This window comes from Elaeis guineensis, chromosome 13, assembly GCF_000442705.2.
Source record: "Elaeis guineensis isolate ETL-2024a chromosome 13, EG11, whole genome shotgun sequence".
Lineage (NCBI taxonomy): Eukaryota > Viridiplantae > Streptophyta > Magnoliopsida > Arecales > Arecaceae > Elaeis > Elaeis guineensis.
The window spans coordinates 30028708-30048213 of record NC_026005.2 but is presented as its reverse complement, the minus strand read 5'-3'; the positions used below and the strand labels follow the sequence as shown (position 1 = coordinate 30048213).

General features: G+C 37.9%; 1 protein-coding gene across 3 annotated transcripts in view; it reads left to right on the top strand.

Annotated features, from left to right (window-relative positions):
• The window catches only part of LOC105033920 (FLUCTUATING-LIGHT-ACCLIMATION protein 1, chloroplastic), a 36425-nt gene extending 17579 nt beyond the window's left edge, over nt 1–18846 (top strand). Inside the window, exons 3-6 of one of the 3 annotated variants that reach the window (XM_010908906.4) lie at nt 2542–2597; nt 16916–17080; nt 18274–18387; nt 18501–18846. In XM_010908906.4, coding sequence (XP_010907208.1) covers nt 2542–2597; nt 16916–17080; nt 18274–18387; nt 18501–18593 — 428 coding nt within the window. In that variant the 3' untranslated portion in view covers nt 18594–18846. The other 2 variants (XM_073247879.1, XM_073247880.1) reach the window with 2 other exon arrangements.
• Nucleotides 18847–19506: the final 660 nt, after the last annotated feature.

The following is a 19506-nucleotide window of genomic DNA, read 5'->3' as shown; positions in this document are numbered from 1 at the left end:
TTTTATAATATACTCTTAAAATGCTTCCATTTTTCCACCACCTCCCTCCCCCCACCATCGACGCCCGCATCCTAGGCCCTCGCGAGCTCCTCCGCGCTTCCGGCACTCGTATCCCGGTTGCCCTCCATACCCACTCCTCGGCGAGCTCCTCCCTAGCGCCACGCTTCCATTCCCCCGTGGCCGCATGCACCCCACCCCAGCACCTGCACCCCACCTTTCGCGCCCCTTTCCCATGACGCTCCCCGCAGCTGCCACGCTCACATCCCCCCGCCCCCCCTCCCCCAATCCCCGGCGGGCTCTTCCGCCCTCGCCCCTCGCTCCTTCCCAACCCCTCCATCCGGCGCGCCCGTGAGTCCGCCCCACCCCTCCACCCGGGCTTCCTTGCACCCACCAACGCCATCCGCAGAACTCTAACAGTTTTTTTTTTTATTTAGAATTTTGACGGGTTGGCCCGTTTAACCCGCGGCCCATGGCGGGTTGGGATTTTTCCAACCCGTCAGTTAAACGGGCCAGCCCGTCTCGTCCCGTTTAGAGGCGGGTTAGGGTGGGTTGAGGCGGGTCGGGCCGGGCCGGCCCATTTTGACAGCTCTAATTGAGCTGAACCGGGATGTTCAGCTCGGTTCAGACGTAAATTGCTCCATTTCGGTCTAAAAGCAGTTCCAGCCCTAAATTGAGCTTAATAGTTGTCTCCTCCCAATTCGGGTCTGGAAATGAACTGACCAGCTGTATTGTCCTGGTTTGGGGGTGTACTGTTTGGTAGGCCTCGAACTGGGTGGTTTGGTCTTCCATGATAATCCATTACATGTGAACTATCACTTGCTTGATGACTTTAATCCTAATTCTGTAATAAAATGTCCTTGTTAAATCTTCTGCACCTTCCTTTATTGCTGGTTGCTATTAAGGATACTATTTGCTGTTAAGGGTAAGGTCTTTCGCAGGCTTCTTGTCAACAGTAACGAAAATATGTAACTAGGAAACCTATATCTATGTATGAAGTACCAATTTTGTAACTCCTATTACGTTATTCTTTCCTACATTTAATTGTTGTTTAAATGAGTGCATGGAAGAGTTTTGACTTGATTTCTTGTTTTCTAAGACAAACATGAACACTAAATTGGGGTTTAATACCCTGAGTTAGAATGAAATTTGGTGAATCTCCTGATGCATTTTTACTTTCCAAGGTGCCCACAAATTACTTGCTTTGCCCCACCTCTTCTGTCTTTTTCCTCCCTAAGTACAAGATGTAGAAATGCAAAATACCTTCATTGATGACCACCTAACCATGGGGCAGCACAAAGACTGATAGCCTAGGTAATATTTGAGCTGCTTGTATGGTTTATCCTGCCAACATGCGGCTCTTAACATGATATTACCTTTTTTTTCCTCTTTGCGCATCCAAATTCTTTGATTCTAGTTATTTTCTATTTGTTGTACCACTGAGTAAACTATTTACTGTATTTTGCAATTCCATTGCTTGTGATCCTTGATCTGTGAATAGCAATTTAGATGACTTTTATGTTGTGATTTTTCTTTCAAAGCCTCCAGCAGAAGTTTTAGTATTTTTTACATGATGCAATTGTTTGAAATGAAGGTTTGGACTTTGGCGTTGTCTGAAATCAAGTTCTTTTTGTTGATACTGAAATGAAATTGAGCTTCTCTTTTCTGTTTAGTTTAGGTTTAGCAATTTTTGTCCAGTTTCAATAGTTTCAGCCAGTTTCGGTTGGATGTGGCCAAAGTTAGCGGTAGATGCTTTTCAAGTTCCGTATTGCTGTTTATTTTTATTTTAGATTTTCTTATTTATGTACACAGGCTATAATGTATGGTATCAATCTGATCAGTTTTCCTTTCTTTTCCTTGAGTCAGAGGGAATAGATAATAAATATATCTCTCGATAGGTAGAGGCCTTTGAAAAGACCCTTCTTCCAGCAATCGGGACTAATGTGAACAACCAAGTTCAAGAACTTTTACATCAATGACGATACTTTGCAAAATAAAGTTCAATAGTAGCTACTTGACCCTTTAAATTTGAGAAAGAAATGTTGAACTCTAATATATCTGTGACTTCTATTCAGAAATGGAGAAAAGGTTTGCAATATTAGGCATTAAAAAAATTGATAAATATTATGAATTTTCAATAAATTGATGTTAAATAAGTGTATACCAATATCTTAATGAATGTTACTTATGTGCAATGTTATCTTTGACTAAACTGGTCCAAAGTACATGGACAAAGAACCTATTTAATACAAAATACTCTAAAATCTTCAATACTTTTCTTGGCTTCTTTTCTTTTCTTCTAGCTTTTATTTTTGAATTTTTTTTCTTTCTTTTTTTTTTTTGACCAAAACTTTTAGACTTGAAGTTGAACTTCCAAAACCATGAAAGTGCCAAAACCAAAACTCCACGTAACCATGATTGGAATCCAGTTTGCTGACCTTGTTTGGAATCTGTTACTTACTATGGTTTTTGATTTCAATTGAGATAGTATTTATTCTATTAATGTGCTTTACTCTACCCTGACACTTTCTTATCTATTTTCAGAGACAACATTAGCTTTGCTTCGACATCCAGATTGCTGTATTTCTGCCTACTCATCGGTAAGCAATGGTTTATCTTCTTCAATCATTTCTAGACATTTTTTACCTGTTCATTGCATATTGCTATTCGCCTTCATGTGTTGATCTATTAACTGATCAATATGAATTTAGATCTCTACGTGCTACTAATGTACCTATTGATTACTACTTGCAGGAACTCACACTGATATATACTTATTGACTACGCTCAAAAGATGATTGAAAATTTTTGATAAAATTTGCCTTTGATTTAAATGATATTAGGTGCTTGCTTCGTGATGTACTGAAATACTTTGACTTTTAATTTTACTAATCTTAAAAGCATAAACTATGATGTCTCACAAACACATCATTTGTTTTAGTGAACATCAGTGGGCGGGAATACAAATGAAACCATCAAATTGATGTTAAGACCACATATAATGTCATATTTTACTTCTTGATTTGTATATAATGTTAACTTCTATAGTTTAGTGGCATTTTTCTTTACCTATTTCATTTGGTATCTTTTAGTTTTGACACCTTATCTGTTAAGCTAGTTATTAACCAGATTTTTGTATACATGCCCACCCCTCTATTGATATGCATATGCTTGTCTGATGGATATGTATGTTTGCTAATTTGCATATATGAGAGATTAAGAGTGTGAATCAAAGAAGGCCGAATATGTATCGATACTTGTACCCATCATCGGTCGGTACAGTATAGTATCGGTTCGGTACCGACATTTAGGATGGTGGAGGCGGGCCGGTCAAAACGGCACACCAATTTTTTTTTGATTTTTTATTTTATTTTATTTTTTTTTTGATTTCTAATATATCTAATCAATTTTTCATTATTTCTTAAATGATTTTAAGCCCAAATTGATATTATTTGACGTTTGTATCACTCCGGTGCATCCGCAATAGAGCGTGTGATATGGATCTGAATTTAATATAATGTTATGTTAGAGGAAAACATATGAATAGCCTTATAAGAACTAGATATTATTGAATCCTAAAATACTTAAATCAATTAAAAAATATAAAAAATAAATAATCAATACATACTGAGATTTCGAATCTTGTTGAGCGTCGATGTTCATAAATATCTGGATTGTTTACATAATCTGGAGGAACATCAGACCATCTCTTTAAACATGCAATACTATAGTTTTTTGTGCTCATCCCATAAGGTATGTGTGCTAGATTGTAATTTGTCCCAGGTCTCTCGTTAAAGCTCTAGCTCTCAGGTGTCCTCAAATTGATAGTATGGCTGTGGAGAGGTTTATTCAAATATGGTGGCAGCAAAATCTAATCTGTAAGATTCTCCAATCTATATAGGGAGGGTAGCCGCTAGAAGATAATGTCTTGGACGCACCATTCGTATATCCGTATAGATGATAAGTTGCCTATAACTGTGGGTAAGAGGATTTAGAATATGATGAACCTGATATGCCTATGGATCCAACTTCATGTGGGAGGTCATTTGTAGTTGCATGGTATCCTGAATGACTTCGAAGAGTCTGTCGTCTCTATAAAATTATATCCTCATGGGCTCTATTAGCTCATGCACCATGGTCTTTATCCTATGTGGCATGCATAAATTGAGACTCATTAGTGAATTGAAGACCATCTTACGATTGCCTCTTATAAACAGTGGTCTTCTATCCTTCGCTCCCTCTCTGACTATCAGATTCATAACTATCAAAAGAACTACCATCACCATTTTACCTAGTCTCAAAATCTGGGTGAACCGAGTCAACTGACTACTACATTCTTTCCATCGAAGTTTGATGCAAATGTGAGGTTGCAAAAACTAAAATTTCAATTAATACGTAGGAAACTAGCTAATCCTTTTTTTTTGAGAATTCTATAGAATTTCAATCACCATAAGCAAAATAGTAAATAAAAGTTTAGCAAGAAAGTGATAGTAAAATCCAACTAAGAGCAACATAAAGATGATAGGGAGCACACTATATAAGGAACAATAATATTACTCAACTAAACTACTTATAGATGTTCCAACAAAAGTGGTAAGTTTGATCCTATCGAGCATAAAGCTCTTAGTTTTTGGTTGATTCAGCAAGGGTTGATGATAGTGGAGGGATGGCTGGAAAATAATGATACCTGGGATAAAGAGATGTTAGGATTCAAGAGGGACAACAGTATACCGATCGTGTGACTGCGGAGGATCCATGGTTGATGAGGATAGCGGCCTCACCACAGGTAGAATTTCAGCAAAAGGGAAAGGAAGGAAGAGAGGGCCAACAGATCGGAAAGTGTTGACGTAGAGGAAGAAGCCAACCACGCCACAAGGAAGAAGCAACACAATCAATAGGAGAAAGGAAGAAAATAAGAGGTGAATAGAAAATTTTTGTTCTTATAAAATCTCTCCTCCTAAGCTTCAACATTTGGATATTTATAATGCCAAAAATCAGTCTCATATTGATTTCTGTTCTCTTCATTTTTCAAGGCAGCACTGCATTAAAAATCAGCTTGTCTCTTCATTTTTTCAAGGTAGTATTGTATTAAAAATCAGCTTGTCTCGTCTTTTCGTTTTCTCCAAAACACTGACTCCAAAAGGTCAAAAGATGAAAGAGAAGAGGCATTAACTTCAGTCCGTTACTCCATTTACTCCAAGGCACATGCTCTATAGTCATAAGGTGCAGAAAAAGAGAAGACATTAAGTTCAGCCATGTTGGTTTTGGATTTTGGAGATAATTTTGGTGGATAATAGGTTTAGGTTAGCTGAACCAACTAAAACTAATTGTCTTAAGCCCGAATTAGACACAAACTCACAAAACAAAAAGAAAATTGCATGTAATAAAATAAGAAATGATGATCACAGCATTAGTGGCTGCATCAGTTCCCCTCAGGTGGGAGAAATCTCGATCTCGTCGGGATGGCATCGTGAAAATTGTGGTATAAATCCTTTCGAAAATGACGTAGCTTTGCCTCGAAAATCCAGCTGCTATCAGTCAATGGACAACCATGCCAATGCACCAAGTATCAACGATGAACACCACTACACGTAGAAGATACACATCCAGCTGCTATCAGTCAATGGACAACCATGCCAATGCACCAAGTATCAACGATGAACACCACTACACGTAGAAGATACACATCCAGAATATCCTCCACTTAGATGGCACCTCAATGTCGGAACGGAATGGCAAGCCATCAATATCGATGGTAGAGGGGTGCACTCCATGGTACTCATAAAGCTTACTAATGTTGAAGATTGGAGAAGTCGACACCTCTGGGGTCAAATCAGCGAGATGGGCATTTGCCCCCAATTTTCTTAGGATCTTGAATGGTCCAAATTTTTGCATAGCTTGCTATAGCCTCCTGTGGGGAACCTCTATTTCTTGAAATAAACTAAGACATTATCTCCATTAAAATTCATACCTTGGCAGTGTTTATCCGTTGAATCCTTGTACTTGATAGTGGAATCCCGTAGCCTCTGATGGACCTGTGTTGCACTTCTTGAATATGTTTTAGGTAAGATTCTGCGTCTGCACTATTTCTATCAAGATTGGGTATAGGTGCTCGGTCAAGAATGTGGGCTATAGGATGGCCATATAAAGCTTCAAAAGGGGATTTTCCAATGGTTCGATTTATGGAACTATTATAAGCAAATTCAGCTTGTGGTATTATTAAATCCCATTGTGTTGGTTTTTCTCCAACCAAACATCTTAAAAGATTACCTAAAGATCGATTTACTACATCTGTCTGTCCATCAGTTTGTGGATGATATGGGCTACTAAAATTCAATTTACTTCCTGCTTTAGACATTAAAGTTCTTCAAAAATGACTTAAAAATTGTCTCTATCAGAAATAATTGTTTTTGGAATGCCATGCAAACGAACTATCTTATTGAAAAACAGTTTTGCAATATATGATGCATCAGAAGTTTTTTTGCATGATATGAAATGTGCCATTTTTTGTAAAACGATCAACAACCACAAAAATAGAATCAACTTGCCATGTAGTCTTTGGTAGGCTTAAAACAAAGTCCATAGTAATATCTTCCCAAGGAGTAGTGGGAATGGGAAGAGGAGTGTATAGACCCATATTTTGAGTTTGTCCTTTAAATATTTGACAAATTTTACATCTTTGAATGAATCTCTCAACATCCTTATTCATGTTAGGCCAATAATAATGCTCTAGAATTAATTCCAAAGTTTTATCTCTCCCGAAATGACCTCCTAGTCCACCACTATGCAATTCTTCAATCAATGCCTCTCTCAACAAACCCGGAGGAATACACAATTTTGACTTTCTAAAAAGATATCCATCCTCGATATAATAATCAGAAGGTGATTCATTATTAAAAGATAGACACTTTTGTAGGATGGGGGGCAAAGTGAGGGTCATTCTTATATTTGATCTTTAACCACTTCAAATCCTACAATCTCCAATGAAGCAGTGACAAGCAAACAGGTTTAACGACTAAGAGCGTCGGTGACACGGTTAGTAATGCCTTGCTTATGCTGCAAATGAAGTGTATTCTTGTAAAAATATGGTCCACTTAGGATGCCGTTTGTTCAATTTTTTTTGAAATATCAAATATTGCAAAGCTTCATGATCGGAATTAAGAAAGAACTCTCGATGAATCAAATACGGCTGCTAATGTCTCAAGGCCTGCACGATTGCATAGAATTCAAGGTCATGTGGAATAGCGCGTACGTGCTTCGTTTAACTTTTCACTAAAGAAGGCTATAGGACGTTTGTGATAGAACACCTCCTATACTGACATGTGAGGCATCACAATCAACCCAAACACTTTGTCAAAATCGGATAAAGCGAGTACCAGAGCTTTTGTAAGTTTATCCTTAACCAATGAAAAACTTTTCTCAGCCTCGGGTGTCCAGTTGAATTTGCCCCCTTTCAAACAGTCAATGATTGGGGCAATCAAGAAGCTGAAGTTTCGAATGAAATGTTGATAAAACGACGCAAGTCTATGGAAGCTTCAGATTTCAGTTATGGTCTTTGGAGTTGGCCAATTTTGAATTGCCTCTATCTTGGTAGGATCTACTTTAATCCCCTTAGCGGACACCACATACCCTAAGAAGATAAGTTTATCAGTTAGGAAAGTACACTTCTGGAGGTTCAGATACAGGTGGTTATTTCTTAAAGTTTGAAACACTTGTCTTAAATGATTTAGATGAATTTCAGGACCGGTGCTATAAATTAAGATGTCATCGAAGTAAACTATGATGAATTTTCCTATGAACGGTTTTAGGACCTGCTTCATAGTGCGCATGAAAGTACTTGGAGCATTGGATAGGCCAAAGGACATAACCAACCACTCGTATAAACCTTCTTTGGTTTTGAATGCTGTTTTCCATTCATCTCCAGGTCGAATGTGGATTTGATGGTACCACTCTTTAGCTTGATCTTAGAGAAAATTTTTGCACCCCCTAACATGTTGAGCATGTCGTCGAGTCTAGGTATGGAAAACCTATACTTAACAGTGATCTTGTTAACTACTCGACTATCTACACATTCGCCATGTTCCATCCTTTTTCGGTGTTGGGAGGGCTAGCACGGCTATTGGGCTCATCCTTTCTCTAATATAACCCTTTTTCAACAAATCACCTACTTGCCTATGCAATTCCTTGTGTTCAATGGGACTCATCCTATAATGGGCTAGGTGTGGCAGACTTGCACCTGGCACAAGATCAATACAGTGTTGAATGTCCCTCATAGGTGGAAGGCCGTCAGGGAGTTCCTCAAGCATAATGTCAGAGAATTCATTCAACAGTGACTGAACAACATAAGGAACTTCGATGTTTTCTATGGGTTCTTTTACTACGAGGACATAAACAACTGAGGTCTTTTCAAGATTCTTAGAAAATTGATTTTTATTCACAATCATCATTTTCTTATCATCAGGGGTTGCTTGCTTCTGGGGTTTTTCTTGTTTAGCTTTGGGCTTGAGCAAGAAGTTGGAGGGGACCAATCTAACTTTCTTGTTGTTTTTAGTGATAATGTAGGTATTTTTTCTTCCATCATGTATAGTGCGACGATCATACTGCCAGGGCTGCCCTAATAGTAGATGACTAACGTTCATGGGCACTACATCACACTAGACCTCATCAGCGTAGGTCTTTCCAATTGAAAACTTAACTAGACATTTCTCAAAAACAAAAAATTCATCCCCATCCTTAAATCAAGCAATTTTATAAGGTCGTGCAAGTTTTTCAGTTTTCAAATTAAGTTTATCGACCATTTCTCTTGCCATAAAGTTTTTAGTACTCCCACTATCAATAACCAGTGAACAAAACTTTCCCTCGGCAGTATAGATCGTCCTAAAAAGGCTACGTCGTTTCCAATCATCTTCGGTAGATTTAGTAGTTGCTAAGACTCGATGAATCATCAAGTTCGGTTTAGTTGCATCCGGAATTTCATCATGAATTTCCTTTTCATTTTCTTGCTCTTCAGTTTCTATTTCATTTTCTTCTTCTTCTTGATTTTCAATTACATTTGCTCGAGCATTGAATTTTCTTAATGGGCATTCAGATGATTTATGTCCTTGTTTATTACATTTGTAACATATGATATTAGAATCTGTTGGTTTTGCTCCTAAGATTCCTTTTCCCTTATAATCTTGAACAATTTTTGAAGATTCTAAATTTTCAATTTTCTGGGCAGATTTGGCTCTTACGGTGTTCTTTCCACTAGTGTTTCCTTGATGAAATGTTTATCTTTTCAATTTGTTTTCAGACTTAAGTGCATGATTATACGCATTGTCAACCTTATAGAAAGTTGAAAAGGCTAACTCGTCTTGGATTTGAGGATGAAGACTGACCAGATAGCGAGCTATCCGCTGTTCATTATCCTCTTTCATTTTCTTCCATGAGTTAATCTTTTCTTTTCCTTTTCTGATCCTATCATTGTAGACTTGCTTCTACCATACTAAGGAATGATCTTTCAACTTAAGGGAAACAAACTTAACTTTCTTGTCCTCGGGTAACTCTTTCCATTCAAAGAACTGTTCTATTTTATCTAACCAATCTATGAATTTCTCGGGTTGTAATCTACCCTCAAACTCACTTACATCCATCTTAATGCCCTGATCCCATCGAGAAATGTTTCTTTGATTTTGGAGAAGCGGTTTCTTCTAGCTGGTAAAGTTACTAGTGTCAAAATCAGTGTCCATCTCAAAATCTTCTTTTCTTTCATTTTGTTGTTGCATGATTAAAATTTGTAATATATGTTGAATATTATTCATTTGTTCTTGCATGTCTCTCATGCATGTTTGCTGTCTTTGATATGCTTCTTTCCAATCTCGAGGTTCTTCTTTGTCATTTGCCATTACTAAGATGCTATCAAGTTGATCAAGTAGTGGTTGATGTTTTGAAAGTTTTTTTTTTCCTAAATGATCAAACCAAAACAAGCATTCCCAAAGAACGAACTTGCTCTGATACCAATTGATGCAAATGTGAGGTTGCAAAAACTAAAATTTCAATTAAAACTTTGGAAACTAGTTAATCCTTTTTTTTTTTTTTAGAATTCTAGAGAACTTCAATCACCATAATTAAAATAGTAAATAATATTGCAGCAAGTGATAGTAAAATCCAACTAAGAGCAACACAAAGATGATAGGGAGCACATTATATAAGGAACAATAATATTACTCAACTAAACTGCTTATAAATATTCCAACAAAAATAGTAAGTTTGATCTTATCAAGCATAAAACTCTTTGTTTTCGGTTGATTCAGCAAGGGTTGATGATAGTAGAGGGATGGTTGGGAAATAATGATATCTGGGATAAGGAGAGGTTAGGATTCAAGAGGGACAATAGTGTACCGATCGCGTGACTGCAGGGGATCCACAGTTGATGAGGATAGTGGCCTCACCACAAGTAGAATTTCAACAAGAGGGGAAGGAAAGAAGAGAGGGGCAGCAGTCTGGAAGAAGTGTTGACGAAGAAGAAGAAGCCAACCACGCTGTAAGGAAGAAGCGACATGATCAATAAGAGAAAGAAAGAAAATAAGATATTTATAATGCCAAAAATCAGCCTCATATTGATTTTTGTTGTCTCTTCATTTTTCAAGGCAGCACTGCATTAAAAATTAGCTTATCTCTTCATTTTTCTAAAGCAGCACTGCATTACAAATCAGCTTGTCTCTTGTTTCTTCATTTTCTCCAAAACACCGACTCCAAGAGGCATTAACTTCAGCCCATTACTCCTTTATTTACTCCAAGGCACATGCTCCAAAAGTCATAGGGTGCAAAAATAGAGAAGATATTAAGTTTAGCCATGTTGGTTTGGGATTTTGGAGATAATTTTGGTGGATAATAGGTTTAGATTAGTTGAACCAACTAAAATTAATTGTCTTGAGCCTGAATTAGATACAAACTCACAAAACAAAAAGAAAATTGCATGTAATAAAATAAGAAATGATGATCGTAGCACTAGTGGCTGCATCAGAGTTACAACTATCTTTTCTTTTCTTTTGCCTGTGCTGAGCCGTTGCCTGCCCTCTTATCTTGTCTCATGAGAAAGCTTGTCGTGGCTGATCAGTTGGAAGCCTACATAGAATATCATTAGTTGTCCATTGCTCAAGATCCATCCGAACCTTGTTAGCTATGAAATTGGTTGGTCGTGGAGGCGATCCTGGTTCATCAAGCTTCGACTCCTGCTCCTGACCTACAATCCATTCGATCATTAGATCCTTCTTATGATTAATAAAGTCATTCACAATCGGATCTAAGTACTTCAACTCAACTTCCTTGTGAATGTATTTAGGCCTTAGCGGTAGATTGCAGTGAATATATATAAGTTGGTTGGGGTATTTCTATGCTAGCTTGCTGTGGATAAGGACGAAGGTCGACTAATTATACTCAGCCACTCGAAGAGATCATTTGAGAGAGGATCTGCATGGCAAGTTGCTTTAGATTGGAGCTGCAAGTATAAAATGGATCTATCATTCAACTGCAAAAGCATTAAGATTGAATAAAATTAAAAATAAAATTATATCATATTAGACATATTATTAGCTTTCTAATATCAAATAAAAGTTATCATTTACATATAATGTACCTAGATTCATCTTTTTTTTTTGCTTACGATTGCCACATCGGTTCCAAAGCTATGGTGCCCTCTCTAAATATTTTTGTATATAAAAAATATATTTATTATAATGTGTTACCAGTTGAAGATATGGCTAATTAATAAAAATCAATTAACCTAACTTCGTCAATGCACATCACTGTGATTTTTGGATCGAACTTTATCTTGTATGTCATATTTCATACGAACGTCAGAAGCTCTTCATTTATGCTAATCCCAGGTACCATGTACTGAAATCTCGAGTTTGGATAGTAAGTTGCACATAAATTTCATAATTGGTTAAGCATATTTATATAAATACAAAAGCAACCAAATTTTTAGAGCATTCTTGATTTGCTACTTAGCTATTAGATGCAAGTCTTTATCCATTTGATAGTCCCATCGATGCTTAATAATTTGGATGTAGTCATAGGCGTGTTTCGGATTCGCTAACCTAATCTGATCATTTGTCTTCTTCATCATGTGATATAAGAAGCTTATCTGGAGATATCTTTTATTGTTTACGGTCCGAAGCACCTTATACAAAGACTTGATAGCCTTCACTATTGTTGGTGCAGAATTTCGCCGACGTCGGAGAAGCTGGAGTCGAGGGGATCGCGTCTGCCGTCGGGACCTGCAAGGAAAGTCTAAACCGGAGTTGGGGGTGCTCCGGCAAGATCCTTCGACGCTCAAGTCAGTACTCTGCCTCAACAGAAATGGAGCACTCGAATGGAATTTTAGCAGAGTTTCAAAATAGAGTTTAGAGTTTAGAGAAGAATGTATCTGGGGGTCTCTTTTATAGACGGAGAACGTAACTGATTGACAGTGACGTCTGTAACTGCCTGGTAGTCGGCCGTTTGGGGCCACGCGGAGTTTGTTTCGGAGAGTAGTAGCGTCAGGGGGCCGTTTAGGGCCATATGGAGTTTGTTATGGAGAGTGGAGTGGTGTCTGTTGTCGCGACTTGCCAGAGAGTGGTGGGGCCACGTTGAATCTGTTACAGAGAGTGGAGTGATGTCTGTTGTCGCGACTTATCGGAGAGTTCGGATCGGACGGCTGAAGCTCGGCTGGGACGTCTGGATGGAGCGGACTGACTCTGTCTCAGCAATCTAAGAGTGGCTCGGATGTTTTCGAGGTTGCTGACGAGTCTACTGTTGCCGAGTACCTTGGGCGCTGATGCTGCATGCGGAAGTCATCTGCTGTAGAAGCTCAGACGGAGACTTTCCGTTGAAGAAGTCCGTCTGAAATTTGCTTGATGCAGAAGCTCGTCTGAGGACCGTCCGTCGGAGAGGTCTGGTTCCATGAGGAATCCGACAGAGGGTCGACCGACAGTGGAGTTCGGATGGCATTGTGGAGGTTCATCTGCTGGAGGAGTCTTGGGGACACTGTGGAAGGTCGAACGTTGGAGGAGTCCGGGATTCAATTCTGTTGTAGAAATTCGGACGGGATTTGGCTCTTGTAGGAGCTCGGATGAAGTCCGCTTATTGTAGAAGCTCGGACGAAGATCAGTTGTCGTGGAAGCTAGGATGGAGACTTCTTATTGTAGAAACTTGGACGAAGATCGACTGCCGTGGAAGCTAGGATGGAGACTTCTTATTGTAAAAGTTTCGCTGCTGGAGAAGTTTGGTCATTGACGAAGTTCGGAATAGAAATCCGGCTGGTAGAGCCCGTCCGTTGTAGAAGTTTGGACGGAGTCCGGCTCTTGTAAAAGCTCGGATGAAGTCCGCTTGCAATAGAAGTTTGGAGTAGAGATCTGGCTGGTGGAGTCCGTCCGTTGTAGAAATTCGTCTGGAATCCGGTTCTTGTAAGAGCTCGGATAAAGTCCGCTTGCAATAGAAGTTCGGAGTAGAGATCCGATTGGTGGAGTTCGTCCGTTGTAGAAATTCGTCTGGAATTCATCCGTTATAGAAGTTCGGCTGGGATCCGGCTCTTGTAGGAGCTCGGATGAAATCCGGAAGGCGGTCGACCGTCGTAGAAACTTGGATGGAGTCTGGTTACTTTAGAAGTCCTACTGTTGGAGAAGTTCGGACATTGACGAAGTCTGGAAGAAGTTCGGAGTAAAGTCGTTCGTGGCTGGGAGAAGTTTGGAGATTCAGAGAATAGTTGATCACTGTAGAAAATCAGCTGATAGTGAAGCTCAGAAAGCATTTGGAGCAGCCCAGTAGATGAATGGAGGAGCTCATTATCGGAGAAGTCCGGATGGTATTATGGAAGCTCGGACGGTCGGTGGAGTTCAGAAAGATGCCATACAAGATCGGAAGCCGGAAGAGCCCTGGAAGGGTCGGCCTTTCACGAACTTCGGCTGGGGGTATTTTATACCCAACAACTATGTTCTTAATTTGTTGTCAAAATGTTTGTCTCGTCACTAAGTTCTCCACATTGCTCTCCTCAGTATTTGTCCTGGTATATCTACTCTTTTGCCATTCGGAATTGACAAATATTTGATATAGGTATATTTTATTGTTAATAAGGCTATCAAATGCTATATAATTCATAGCGAATCATATGACACTTGATTTCAATATATCTTCCCTTGTATGCTGTCACATCAATGATAGGGCCTATGTGTGATTGTAAATGAATCTACTAATAATTTGCACTATTACTGTCTTCTATATCATACTAAGCTTTTCAATATCCATCAATATTAGATTGATACAATGTGCATGACATGTTGTGTCTAGAATATATGTGGTCACCGTTGCATCAGGATCTCCTATGCGGTCCTATACTATGGCCCATTATCGCTGATAACTTGCATGACATTTTGCTTTCGGACTTGATCGATCACCTTCTCTATTAATCTGAGGATATATGCAATATCGCGCTCCTGATTTGAAGCATTAATAGATTTTAGAAAAAAATATTTTTTCATTACAATGTGTTAGAAAGTTGATGACGCTCCATCGAATAGGACTAGTCCAACCATCACATATCATCGTAAGTTCGTATATCGATCACTTATTTTGATCTGATGCAATCCGTTTTTGTAGCTCATTATTGTCGAGAAGCTCATTATAGATGTCATTTAGATCTGGACGATCTACGTTTGGACCAACAAATTGTATAGGTACAATGGCAGAGCGATAATGTATTGCCTGTCGCATGCGCTGAGATGTGACTGAAGTGAAATCAGGATGTAGTAGCTCGTTACATATATTTTTTCTTGTCCTTCTTAAGCATACTGTTAATCTTTTGTTGCTTGGAATCTTTATCGGGAAAGACATATGGATCCAAGTCATGGATAGTGGCTCCAGTTGGAATTTTCTCAGAGGACTTCTTCCTGTTACTAAAAGCTCCTAATATAGAAGCAATACGGTTCGTCCCTCTATCGATGGGCTCTCTAATTGAAAGGACCTCCTAAACTCTGATTCTCCTGCAGTGCTCGCAAAGTCCGATTTTGACTCGTAAACTGACAATCCAAATTGAGCTCTACGCTTGGCCAACTTCTTAAGCCGTCACTGATCTTTCAAGCTTGTATTAATGGCAGTCTAGATCTATGCCTCATCATCTTAAGTGGCACGATGGTCCTTCTTCACCTTCGAAGTCATCCTTTCTTTCGCTTCTTTGAAATTAGCGAAGTACTTCTTCATCAGTTGATGGACCTCTTGTGGGCACTTTCGGTACATAGCTATATTGAGATAACTGTCAGCCAAATGTTGCTCCAATCTAATTATCTTTTTTCTTTTGAACTTTGGTGTTGCATTAGTTGCATTTTCAATGGTGCTGATCCAAGCGCATCTATCTGTGGTCGTAACCAATGTCACACTTTGGCTCCTTTCGTAACAGTTCTGTTTCTGAAGGTTGAATAATCACCGTAGTTCAGTAATTATATAAAATAGTAAAATTTTATTTTATTTTTTATTTTTTAAATTAATTTTATATTTTTAAATATTTTTTAAATTAAAAATATTATAAAATTTAAAAATTATGAATATTTAATTTGACTTAGATTCATGTAGAATCCTATCATGGGTGTTACATATATTTTTCTAAGGCAGTGGACATGCATGAAATGTTATTTATTATTTAATTCCATTCAAATTTAGGCCTAGGCCATTATATACATGATGCATGAAAATTTTGATAAACGGATACTAAATTTATGTTAAAAGTAGCTTGCAACCTCAAACAATATTTTGATTTAACAGTTAATTTTTGAATTTTATTTTTAATAATTTTTTTATATTGAAAATATTTTTAATTTAAAAATTATATATTTAATAAAAATTCATGATTTCAATGTCATTGTGTAAATTATCTGTAGATCTACAACATATGATGAAATTATACCAAAATGAAAAAAATTTGGCATGATCTTCCCATGTCTTTTCTATTTTCACGGATTTTGTAGTTGTAAAAAAAGTAGAGAGGAAGAAGAGAAACGGAATCGGGAGATAAACTCATCTACTTCTATTTGATGAGTTCTCCTTGCTTTGCATCTTGCTTATACTATAGAAAGGGAGTTATCTTTGGGGATGAACACGATGGGAAGAGAAGCCAGAGACTTCTCTCCCCACATTCTTTTAGTTAAAAGATCCCCTGCTATAGCCAACAGCAAAACAAAAAAAAAAAAAAAAGGGAACAGGGCCGAACTGACCCATACTGAACTGTATGGTTCGGACTGATTTGGGTCCTATTTCGATTTTCAGGGCTGAACTGACCTGATTCCGCACCAGTTCGGCTTGGTAGGGGCCGAACCGGGTGGTTCGGTCCAGTTCAGCGAACTATGGCACTGTGAATGCTTTTTTTTTTTCTTCCCTATATTGGAGTTTGGCAAATTTGAATCTCATGTCATGGAAATATATGTTGGATTTAGAATATGAATGCAAGGTAAGAATTAATTTCCTATGATGTTCCAAATTAATTTAAAGGCCATTGAAGCTTGTGATTGTGATTTCTATGACTCAAGAAAATGATATTCATCATAAGTTGTAAATTTTTTTGTTGTGCACTTACAAATAAAGAGTCACCTGTGGTTAAGCATTTGGTTTTGATTATCTGTGATTTTTTTTTTTAATGCAGAAATAAAGTAAAGATATTCTTAATTGGTCAGAGACTTTCTTTTTCTTGCCTACTAACTTGGAAGTATAACTAAGTTCTGTTGTCCCAGTAAAACACTGTTTAACCGTTGTTAAGCATCAAGATCATTCTTTTTCTGTCAATGATGCCAAATTCCTCGAACAATTCATCCTCTGGCATGGATAGTTTTATTGTGAAATTCTTTTCTGATGTTGCTTCTTAAAGCCATTGCAATAGCTTGAATATTGCACTATCTGATTGGAAATTTGGAAGGTTGATGTAAAACGGACTATAGAAGGTGGGGAGAAACGTTTCAATAAGCTTTCAATTGAGGAGCGAGGTAAATTTGATGAAGAGACACTTGTCAATGTAAACAACATTAAAAGGCGGAAAACAACCAGCCAGAGATCAAAGGGTTTCAGCAATGAGTATATTGTGGTATGTATAGCTCCTCAAAAATTAGCTTTGCCATGCTGTGCTATTAAAATCTTTTCTTGTGCAAGTCTGTGATCTTATGTTTGAGAAAGAGATGTTCTCTATTAAAGTGGTGATTATTAATTTATATTTGGCATTTTCCTATAACTAATTAATTGTAAATTGAAAGGAGGATGTGTATTTGCACTAGATTTTAATAAATGTTATAGTTGTCTCTACGTGCCAGTGTTCTGTTTTATGATGATATATAGCAGATAAGGAGTATATTGTGATTATAATTTATGCTTTGATTAATTAAAAATAACATAAATGTGGACCTAATTTAATTGAACAAAAGAGCTACTCTTGAACTGTTGTGTGACTATTAGTTTTTGAAGAATGTAAAGTTTCTACTGCAGATTTACCTAAATATCAAAAGTTGATACATCCATGGGAGCATCAGTATTTATCACCCAAAAAATGTTAAATGAGACTAGGGATGTAAATTAGAACATGCATAAAGGTAAGTAGAACAAGGTGACTAAACATGCAATCCTTAGGGATGTAAATGAGAGTAGGTCGAGCAAGGTGGTATCAGCTCCACTAGTAACATTCTTCGTGGTCATCTTTTTTCCTTTGCTTTGTTGAACATATACATGCGGTCTAAATTGTCATTTGGAACATAACAAGCTATTGGAAATGTTACTTTCTGAATGAATCAAGAGAAAGCATGGTCAATGCAATGGTAGATTCTAAATTGTCATTTGGAACATAACAAGCTATTGGAAATGTTACTTTCTGAATGAATCAAGAGAAAGCATGGTCAATGCAATGGTAGAGCAGACTTTCTTGATAACATACCCACATAAATTAGGCGGCAAGATTATAGGCCCAACTCACATTAATGATGACCAACTGTGACCAAAATCAGATTTGAGAGAACTCTGAAATCTATTGTCGTTACTATTATTATCCATGCTTAGATTCACATCACAACCTTCTTTATCCATGCATGCTGATACTTTCTGTCTATTTTCTATTTCTACAGTTATGTCCAGCTATATGTAGGATTTGTTGAATAAAAATCAAAACTTGCACCAATAGGGAAGTATGTCATAGTACAACTTTTAGCAGCTTCATACCTAGACTATGGCAATGGTTTTCCTTGGTCACATTTTTGTATGTTTTTTTCCTCTGATTCCTCACTCCATGTTTAGATTACAATTCTGGTTGCTGCTGAGGGTGTATATAAGCTACCTGTTATTAATGGGAGTGCAGACTTGAAGGAGGCACTGCAAAAGCTGGCATCTATACCCTCCCGTAAAACTCTGGTATCACAAAGATCTTATGCATTGGAAATTGCTTTATGAGTGCTGAAGGAAACAGAATTATGTTATCTTAATCCAGTGATTCAAATATAATATTCGTGAACCATTTAATGCAGGCTGTTGAGGTGCTGTGGACCCCTCAGAATGAAAATGATGCACTTTCAGAGCGGGAGCTGCTCGAAGACTACCCCCTCTTGAGGCCCCTGTAAGGGGAGCTGCTCTGAGCTGCCCTTCATAGCCAGGTGGTTCATGTAAAGAAAAATGTTAATAGATAAATGTGATCAAAAACTAGGATATGCAGTACATTATCAAAAAAAAAAAAACTAGGATATGCATCTCACAAAACGGGATTTTTCTAATGGAGGACATGCAGAACTCTATTGACACAGTAATTTGTTACAATATGTTAGGTCCTGGATCACTGCTAGCATGCCAGTAATATGTGAGTGTAGTCATTCATTATTCTTGGCTTGGTTTTCTTGATTCTGAAACTCAGCAGCAATGGCAAACATGGGGCAACTTGTGCATATAGTTTCTATAATCTGTTGGGTTATACAGATATCTATGAAAAACTCTTGGTTGAGGAAGATTGGCTTTTTGATGAAATCTTGTGGGACAACTGGGGGCATGCCAACATTTTTTTCTTGTTTTGGAACGATAGGCTTGAGGCAATCATTAAATTGGGTGCACTGCGTTCCAGCAATTGATCATATATTTGATGTATTAATTACAGCGTAAAGCAGCAAATGTTGAATCAACGCTAGAATGGAAATAAGCTGTGTTTTGGGGGGCCTGTTGTTAACGTTGGGTAGACAATGAGAGGCACCAACCGCGACGGTGCCATATTTGTGATCCAGATTATTCTCTCTCTATTGTTTTTGATGTTCATAAGAATAACTTTTGGACCGAGTAGCTTGCAAAGTCGACCATTCCCCATCCATGAACCTGCAGTGCTACTGACCTTTTCAGCCTCAGTTTTGTTTAGTCAAATTCACATTTTTATGTCGTCTCCCAGCCGCGTAACACATGCATTGCATATGAGTATGTGAAGATGTTAATTTGGTCAAAGGTGTGTTTATGGTTAACATAATCATGTAATATAATTTTATTGTTGCATTCAAG